Below are 10,842 nucleotides of genomic sequence, written 5' to 3'. Positions count from 1 at the left end.
GAGTAAGAATATTTATGAATATTTGTTGCTATGCAGTCTACGACTTAATATGACATCAGTTATATAAAAAGAAACTTAAAAGTTATTTCATACCACCCCCTTACTCCCGTCATCACACCCTGACAGCGAAGACTGACATACCTAATATATGTATTATTATTATTTACATAAATTATGTATACCATCAGCTCAGTGATGATTTTGTTGATTAACATTATCATTAACATTGACGTTTAACCTCTATCAATATTTAGGTCATATATCAATGGATATAATTGCAATTGACGATCAGTTTACTTATTGTATTTTAGGTTGTTTTGTTGACTTTTAACGTAGGGTCATGAATTTAGGACACGTTTATATATATATATATATATATATATTACTTGTTGCTAAGCGATTTGCTTCCCATTATGTTTTCATTGGTCATTGTGGCACTTTGATGAGACTTGATGCCATGGCAACAGTCGATGCCAATGTCTGAATCCGGAAAAGCATTTCCATTTCTAAGGAAACCCTTGTTGTTTCATTGGGATATGATCAGACACCCAAAATAATTATATCACAATATCATAATAATTGTATTGTCTGGGGGGGGGGTAGTATGAACGAGAAACTTTTCCTTTTTATAGAGTGACTCAAAAAGAATTTGAAAGAAATGAGCCTGAGTGCCTGCATTACATGTGCGTGAACAAATATAAGTGTAGTCATGGTTACAGTTGAAAAGCAGAATCATGATATAATAATCAGTAACAAAAGTAAATACAAATCATATAAAATGTTCATAGAATATATTTATGCCTGTGTTACTTCACTGCTGAGTACTAACTCACTGCTTTAATTTTATCTTTCCAGTGTTTCTTGAAGAAACTTCCGCTCTGAATTTTTTGAAATCCATACGACAGTTAATGAAAGAAGAATACAGATCTAGAAGGCGATTTCAGTATTTTCAAAACCAAGACGCGTGATGACAATATGATATCTTTTACGTATTGACTTGTGTATTGAAGTATAAGAAGGCGATGTTTTGAAGAAAAAGACAATAACCTTGCTTCGATCTAGGCCTCTGTGTAATGGTCTGTAAAAATGAAGTGTTCTGCAAAGATCAGACTTTTGTGAGAAGAGAGATATGAACAATTTTTCGACGTTTTGTACAGAATATATATTTTTAAAGTAGTATTTCACACTTTTAAACCAAGTAAGAGATATGAAAAGCTATGACAGTATTCATATGTTGATAAGATATTTTTCTCTTCCATAGTATTAGCGCCCTCTGTTGTTCAATTACTCAATCTATTTTCTACGAAATTTTTGAAAATGTAATAATTCCTCCTAGCTAATCATTATATATTGCTGTGTACATTTTCAATGGAAACATCCCATGACCCGTAATGATCTATATTTGGGTACCTTATGAAATCGATTAAAGACGATGTTACATGACTCTGCCTGTGTCGGCTGATTACTATATATCCTTTTCATTTATCAACAAGTGTACAGTTCAGTAACTGTGTGTACAATTTATATAACTTAACTGCAGTGCTTCTTTCAAATGTTATTTGTAATGCATGTGTACATATATTCTACATAAACACACGATAAACACACGTTCAACAAAACAAACAACAATGTGCGCAATTTGCAATAAGTTAGAGTTTCATATTTATTTTTTATTAGATATACATGTGTGCACAAATTGTGCTTCATTGTATGCTGTTAAAGGTGTCATGTAAGTTTCTTCATAACAAAGTTCAAACACGAATGATTACAAAACATATACACAATAAAACCCGAACACAAGAAAATCACAAATAATCACATTGAGGATAACTTTTGATGCACTGACTATGCATGTAGAGCGCGCGCACACACACGCGCGCGCGCGTACACACACACACACACACACACACACACACACACACACACACATACATACATACACATGGAAAAAACCAACGCATATTTAAACATACATTTGTTAAACATACGCACATCCACCCATCCACAACCACAACCACACACACACACACACACACACACACACACACACACACACACACACACACATGCATATACACATGGAAAAAACCAACGTATATTTAAACATATATTTGTTAAACACACGCACATCCATCCATCCACACACACACACACACACACACACACACACACACACACACACACACACACACACACACACACAATACACATATACCATACCATACCATACCATACCATACCATACCATACCATACCATACCATACTAATTTCTATACTGACACATGCAAATCGTGATTTTCACAAAATACGTAAATTTAAGCAGTCATGAAATAATGCAATCTCTATAAAGTATTTTTCAAAGTACTAATCTAAAATATATAGCGCCCTCAGATAAATTAAACACTGTTTGTAGACTGTGGATATAGAGCTAAGGAATATGTTGACAACTTTACGGCAAACGTGTGCATTGTGTATCAAAATTCAAAGTGAGGGAGGTAAACTTCTAAGTTATATATAGCCTTAAATGCCCATGATTAAATAATTCTTCCCATTGAGGTTTTATTTTCGGTCAATAGTTTATAATGCAGTCTTTCAGCAAGCTACCCGTATAAATATAAATTCGATATGTACCATCAAAACCAAGGAAAAGAACTACACAAAGGTAATTTTCAGCGGTCTTCCTCTTTCAGTGCACAGTTTGGCCAGCCTTCCCTTTCTCTTCTGAATAACTGTGCCGTTCCTGCAACAACAATCATAATATTGCTTGACTGTTTCATACTATTAGAGTACAGTGAACGTATGCTATAGTATTAGCAGATTTCGATAAAATAATCCGTTCAAGAGTAACAGAACTGCTAAACTAGAGAGAGAGAGAGAGAGAGAGAGAGAGAGAGAGAGAGAGAGAGAGAGAGAGAGAGAGAGAGAGAGAGAGAGAGAGAGAGAGAGAGAGAGAGAGAGAGAGAGAGAGAGAGAGAGAGAGAGAGAGAGAGAGAGAGAGAGAGAATTACTCACCTTTGGTTGAAATTTACGTGTGGATAGACTTTCTTACAGTAAAACATCTGTGTTAGTGATCGTCTGAAAGCTGCACTGAATTCTGTGTTACATACACCGTATATAATGAAGTTAACCGCAGAATTACTGTGTAAGAAGATTCGGCAAATGGCCCTGGGGAAAAGAGGAAGAGAGAGTGATTTCAATAAAGATCCAAAGTAGGTTGAAGAGTATGACATGTACTTTGTTTTGAACAACATCCAAAATAGTTTCTCCTCTATCTCTGTCTGTCTGTCTGTCTGTCTGTCTGTCTGTCTGTCTGTCTCTGTCTCTTTGTCTCTCTGTCTCTTTCTGTCTGTCTCTGTCTCTCTTTGTCAGTCTCTGCCTGTCTGTCTGTCTGTCTGTCTGTCTGTCTGTCTGTCTGTCTATCTGTCTGTCTGTCTGTCTGTCTGTCTGTCTGTCTATCTGTCTGTCTGTCTGTCTGTCTGTCTGTCTGTCTGTCTCTGTCTGTCTCCTATATTTCAACATTTACTGACGTGATTCCGTATCCATATTGACAAAACAACACCAGATCAACGAAAGAGAAACAAAATTGCAATCTGTATACCTTATGTATCGATTGACTTCACAATCACAAGACATCTTGATGTATAGGAAGACTAGCATCGGTGTCCATGCCAACACAAAATAACCTAAAATCATTGCGATCATCTTCGTTATCTTCCATTCGTGCTTAAACGAGCTTCTATCATGGTCATAGTTAATAGCTCTCAGCTGGTGAAGAAAACATTAAAGTTGCATTATGGCCCATAATGTGAATATATTATCGCAATGTAGAATGTATGTAGAATGGTTTGAGACATACTTCTACAATATGGATGAGAAATTGGATTTTATTTTGACTGTTAATGAATAAAAAACATTACTATATTTTTCACTTTTTGACCATGGAATTGGGTTCCTGTTTGTAAAATGCATTTGATATGTTATAGCCACAAGTACCAATGTATGTATTGCCACAACTAAAAACTTGTTAAAGGGGAATGCCACTCCATGAAATAGAAACAATTCATAAACTATGGGCTCTGTACAATCATTTCATGATTTTACATAATATACAATTTATTTGCAATTTCAGAAAAAAAAACATCAAGTTGATTTTCTGCCTTTATAGCGTATCTTTGCTGTGCACTGTATGGGCCATTGCACCATGGGAGTCAGCAGAAATAATATATTCATGGTTGCACAATGGATATTCATGACTCCTGAGTGCTTATTCCCTTCAGTGTAAAACATCTCTCATGAATATTCATTTCAGGAAAGTTAAAAATAGCTGACGCTATATTGCTATACGCATTTCAACTCACAGGGACACGTATTATTGAATAAATTGTTGTTTTCCGAGGGAAAATATCACACGAATCCTGCTACTACAAATGTATCAATATAAGTTCTATATTGGAAAATAACTAATGTAAGATAACTCGTTCTTTTAAAAGGCAGGGGAGATATGTTCACGTAAAAACATTGTTATATTTAGTCCGTAGACAAGGAAAACAACAATCTAAGAAATACTACACGCCCCTATGTTACAACTGACCTGTTTCCTTGCTATCAGCCATATTCTAGTGTACAATGTAATCATTATCGTCAGTGGTATCATAAATACAAACGTCGATATTGCTAAGGTGTGCCATAATTGGGTATACATCAGTTCATAACGACATCGGCCGTGGAAATTTACTGAAAATTCAAAACGTGTAATAAATGTAATAATCATAATTCAAAATAGTCGCTAAGTAAGAAAAAGTCGACTGATCGATAAGCTTATATTGGGTCAAAAGCCTTTCTTAACAGAATACGAACAAAGTACACTGCGTGTGAGTGAAATACATTGATTAAACAGACGACATACATCACACAATGTGATTTATCACCATCAACAAACCACACTTAGCAGGTCGATTTGGTGTTGCTATAGTCATTTCAGAGTCTCCGCTTAACAAAGTTTAAAATAAATATGGCTATCCACGAAAATAATGATATCATAAATCAACATTTTCTTTGATTTTAGCCTGAGATAAGGATATCATAAATTTTGTCAACACATTCACATTGGCACCATAGATTTTTGGATTGAGAGGTGTGAAACGACTTACCCTGGTCAACAGGTCTGGCGTACTGTGCAAACGAGTAACTAAATGACAAAACCCATACCAGTGTGATAGCAAGCAGAGTACGTCGTGGTGTAACCCGTTCATGATAACGTAAAGGGTGAAATATAGAGATGTAACGGGTAACGGTGATAGCAACCAGTGACCAAGCAGAGCAGCAATGGAACACTTCAACGCCTCCAAGGAAGAACAGACACAGGAACATGGAGTCTGACGAACAAAGTAGGAATGAATCCATAAATGAGAATTTTGGATATCGGAATAATGTTACAAATTTACTGTAAACTTTTACTTCATTTGATATTTATATCTGTCCACGGGAGCTTGTTGTCATGGCAACTAGCAGCTATTTTGCTCTCAGTCTTGGTCTGCAATGCGAAAGACGTTAGCGTTGATCGTTTACAATGGAGGAAACTCGTTTTGTCCAAAAGCCACAATTCTAAGATGATATTGAACTTGAATGGACACCATGCATGGATCACAACTGCATATAACAAATGGACTTTCATCTAAACGGAACTTGTCATATACTAGACGGATATAGGAGTATAGTTGTGTAAAGACAATTGTATACCAGATTATAGGGAAATCGCTGATAAAAATACTTCTATCGTTTACTGTGTAGAATTAGTTGGATATAGAAACTAGAATCTAGTTTCGATTCTATATAGAAACCGATAGAAGTATTTTTATCCGCGATCTGGTGTGTACATTACATGTAACCATCGAATGAGTTGATGTGTTTGTCGTGCTTAAATGTGGTTACTTGATTGAAAAAAATATCACCTACACTTACGGACAACCATTATATTTGATATCCGATGGATTAGGTAAATGCTGTACTCTGTGCATCTAACATGTACCATGTATAAAATACACCATTCATATCAAGTCAACGTACTTTTTTTAAAGTATGCAGCGCCAACTGACGGTAACGTGAGGACTCACAACAAGATATCAACCAGTTGATGTTGATAATACATGTAAATAGTAATGAACAATGGGTGGACACCTAATCTTGTAATTCGGTGGACCGCCAAACTAAATTGAATGGTTCTATTTATTTGTGAAAATCCTAGCTTTGCTATACAAACGAGAGTCTGTTTCAAATAATAACAATCTGATATACATCCTGCGGCATTCTTGCATTCTCAAATGGGCGTTCTCATGACATGTAGGTGTTTCTTTCGCACAGACAATGATGATATATTCGTTCTTTGTCTGCGCTGCATGCATTGCTATGCAGACTCTTTCCCCAGCCGTGCATATCAATTAACATCGATACATGATATGCATGATGATAACAACATAATGTAACGTTATTGGTTGAGGCCTTATCTTGCACTACGCATCACAACTGCATGATCTTACATATTTTCCGAATCAAATTATGAGTAAATCGATTTCTTATTTCGTAATATACGAAATATGTTTCCCGACATGTACGTCAGTATTTATAAAATTGTTATACATTATTGTATTACAGCAATTTAGTTTGCAAAGTGACATATTCAGTATTTTAATACAGCAGACGAAAGAAAAACAAAATTGGAATATGTTACCTTAAATTTGCATAACGTAATCGTCACCTTTTGACTCATTCCTAAAAGTGTATCCACTTTGCTCAGTTTTTCAGTTTACGGGGAAGATAATATTGGTTTAATCTAATTTCGTACATGATTTCATATAGACAGAGAATTTTAGGTGAAACTTCAGAGAGACATATAAGCTACGTTAAATATACATTCTAAGTATGTTATCGTATTAGTGCTATTACACTGTATTTATTTGTTAGGATAAATTTTTATTATTATTTACATGTCTATGTTTAATAATGTGTCCTCTAAGTCGGCCATTTTGTCAAATATAACTGCACACTATGTTAAGTAGACTGGTAATTACTATTGAAGGATATATATCCTGATTATTAACTTGTTTCGAGTGGTATATATAATCGGAGGGATTAGTTTTTTCTTACACGAGGGGATTTACAAAAATGAAATATTACTGATCTAGTCATAAACAGTGTTGATTAGATTAAGGAGTTTGATCGATTAATTTATTTGTGGCCTTTTTTTCTAAAAAGACAACTCCCACGTGACTGCGAAATCTCGCGTGATTGTGTAACATCGGTTTATTAATCAGAATCTGATGAAAACGCGAGATTTCAGTCTTTTTATTGGCAAGTCGATAAAATAATATATCGAAATAACGACTTTACTAGTCTTGGTGTTGATATACTGATGTCATTACAAATCACCGTTTAGCGTCATTAGCAATGGTATGAAAGAGACTTCCTCGGAAGTCTCAGGAAAATATGCCAAATAATGTCATCGAATCGTGTATGTAGCATGCCAGAATGCTATGTTCTGCCAATAGCAGAGAATACTTCATTTAGTGAAATACTAGTACTACAGATACCTTTTTAAGATGCGGCAACAATACTCCCCTAAAACGTATAAACTGAATGCTTTTATCCCTTTAATCTAATTTAGCTTAAAAATAGATTTTACAAGTACATCCACTGTATCCTAGTGAGTGTACTTGAAAACTTTAAGTCTTGTGCTCCTATTTTCATTGCCTTGATTTCCCTGGCGTATACTCTCATTTAATTCGCTGGGCCATAATTCCTCGAACTAATCGACATGAACGATGTCATCGCCTTCCTATATACTTTGGACTGTCATTATTGATTGCCATTGATTGATAGAGTTTCAATGTGCATTAAGGTGCCAACCTGTATCATTGCTTCGTGTCGTACACAACACACCGGGGAACGTCTTATCGATCACCATGATGGAGATTTCTACAGATACTAGCCATATTTGTATCAAGAACATGTAAATTATCAACAGTACAAGGCAGAAAATGCATGTTACTGAACAGAGTGAAATCACTTCACCGTCGTAAATTGTTAAAATCAATGCTATATCATGATATACATAACACTTTTAATGTATGACCTATGACCTTCACTAAGGTGTAGATGTAGAAGACATATTTGCTACAATTCATGTAAAGAGTCATGGGTAAGATTTATTTGAATCCCATCTCAGACAGGTCTCAGTGGGTCAGTTAAAATACAATCTGGACACTTTCTTTGCAACAGTAAAGTGAAACAAAGGCGAGGCGGTTTTTATCTTAGCTGTATTTCTCAGTAAACGAACTGAGAAACGTAATTTTCACCAACCCTGCATAGTGTGACCTGTCTAATAACATATAAAAATTGGGAAAAAACTGGAGTAGAATGTGCCTGCTATACACTGGGCGAGGCTTTGTGGGAAAAACAACATTTAGCTTCCTTTAGTCTCACAGCTTGTCTCAGCACTGTGGTAATTTTTTGAAGAGGTGTGAAATTTCTAACGAAACTAAAATAAAACCAGCCTTACCTTTTACTGTAAGATACACATTTATATAAATACGCATGAATACATACATACATACATACATACATACATACATACATACATACATACATACATACATACATACATACACGTGTACATCTGTGTTTGTGTTGACTTGTTTTTACCACGAAACAACAATTCGACGATATACTTTTTTATTCCTAGTCAAGATGAAATGAAAGAGGTCAACTTACCCATGCTAGACTCTATTTCTGGTATTTCCATATGGCTAAGGTTATACGGTGTGTATATAAGACCCATCAACAAATCGGACACAGCTAGGTTAACGATAAAGTAACTACACACATTTCTAAGATGGCGGAATCGAATGACTGACGTTATAACTAATAAATTACCAACAATATTAACTAATGTTATGATAACAATTATAGAATAATAAAACGAATAATAGATAATATCATCCGATGTAAGCCCTTCAGACGACGAATTTAAGAACAATCCGGAATTCTGCAAAGAAAAAAAAAAGGTTTTTATTTAATTAACTGTATTTGCTACTGAAACCGAAAAAAATATCTGCAATACTTGTAACATTTCACAATATGCTAATCATTGACTTGAAGAAGGTCGTAGAAATGATCAGATCAGAGCTATGTGTATTTGAGTAGTTGTCAAGTGCGAAAACAAACCTACAAGTTGAGAGTATTTTAAACGAACAAATTATTGGATCGTGAGAACAACCAAAATAAAAGAAGTGACAATCGTCATCGTAATCATCGCTACAACTACGACTACCACGTCACAATCATCATCATCATCATCATCATCATCATCATCATCATCATCATCATCATCATCATCATCATCATCAACAACAACAACAACAACAACAACAACAACAACAACAACAACAACAACAACAACATAAACATAAACATAAACAACAAGTCATAATCAGTAACAACAGTAACAACAGCAATGAAACCATAACGTCGTAATAACACGATATAACTATGTTTATGTAATTGACAAGTTGATTGGTTCACTCCTTGTGAGGGGCCTAATGATTGAGAGCAGCCGTCCGTGTACGCACGAATCAATGCAAGGTGACGTCATTAGTCCTCGATCATTAACATATATTTTACTAACAAGGTTGAAATCGTAATTATACTTCCAAGTACACCTCCCCCGCCCCCGCCCCTAGACATGTATTTGCATACAAAGTGCCGACACCATCCGACGATATTAAAAGCGTAAAAATCCAGTTTTATAGCTAATACGTGTGTAATGGAATACCGTAGTAGTAGTAGTAGTAGACATGTATCTGTCAATTACTGGACAGATTTAAGTTATTGGATCGTTTATCAAAGTGATTACTCACATTACGTGATGATATGTTCACAATCTACTTAAAATAATGATTAACTACAACACTGCAGTCACTTATCACATTTGTCAATTAGTTGTCCCTGGAATTTCCTTGTGATGATATCATTTTGTGTGATAATTGTCTTACACAGTATGCTTATAGCTATTTGCCACCTAAGTCAAATACTATAACACCAACAAATAGGCAATGGTAGAGAGAGAAACAAACTACTTAAAGGAATTACCTTGTTCCTGTTTTTTTTTTTATTACTAACAATACCACTAAAACAATTAACACACTAAGTGGAGTGTAACATTATAATGCATTTACAGTAGATTTACAACTGAAGAAAAATGTATAATTCAAACAAAAATGAACCAGGCCTACTATATATTACATGTAATTTGAATATCCAGAATATAATTCCTTGCTATGTGTTACATATGGATATATCGCATAAACATTCCAAAACTGTTAACTGCGTCGAACCAGAAATCTGTTTTAGAATGAATATCTCCGTAAAATCTATTTCGACTGGTTATCAAATGGAATGTATGATGATGTGGCAGACATAACTACTTCAGTTTACGACAGTCTCAACTTACCGTTGGTAGTGAATATTGCGGTGTAGCATTAGACTCCATTCTTCAGGTGTCTTCTAACAGCCTACCTGGGAAACCAACAAAGCAAAGTGTTGTAAATAAAGCCTAGCTTTCCAACATCATCTAGCCCACAGTCACGTGATATCGTGCAGGTCCAACCATCAGAGGGAGAGAGAGAGAAAGAAAGCATGCTACAGAATGACGTCAGCGTCGAAACACTCCGACCTTGGTGATTTGACAGGCTAGTGAGTTACAATAAGAAATGATATGTTGCCTTGACAACAGAGACTCTACAGTGACTAGATCATCAATGTCGTGTCGATGTAATTGTCAAAAACTT

General features: G+C 35.2%; 1 protein-coding gene across 1 annotated transcript; it reads right to left on the bottom strand.

Annotated features, from left to right (window-relative positions):
- Window positions 1–2,202: 2,202 nt before the first annotated feature.
- LOC144437014 (adenosine receptor A1-like) lies at window positions 2,203–10,544 on the bottom strand. The gene is made up of 7 exons (XM_078125882.1): window positions 10,506–10,544; window positions 8,768–9,041; window positions 5,152–5,376; window positions 4,593–4,735; window positions 3,600–3,766; window positions 3,014–3,166; window positions 2,203–2,741 (listed from the first exon to the last, which is right to left on the bottom strand). Exons 1-7 carry the CDS (start codon window positions 10,542–10,544, stop codon window positions 2,654–2,656), a joined length of 1,089 nt encoding a protein of 362 aa, XP_077982008.1. The 3' UTR covers window positions 2,203–2,653.
- Window positions 10,545–10,842: the final 298 nt, after the last annotated feature.

This window comes from Glandiceps talaboti, chromosome 6 (genome assembly GCF_964340395.1).
Source record: "Glandiceps talaboti chromosome 6, keGlaTala1.1, whole genome shotgun sequence".
In the NCBI taxonomy this organism is placed as follows: Eukaryota; Metazoa; Hemichordata; class Enteropneusta; family Spengelidae; genus Glandiceps; species Glandiceps talaboti.
The sequence above is the reverse complement of the archived record's forward strand: the minus strand, read 5'-3'. Positions and strand labels throughout refer to the sequence as shown.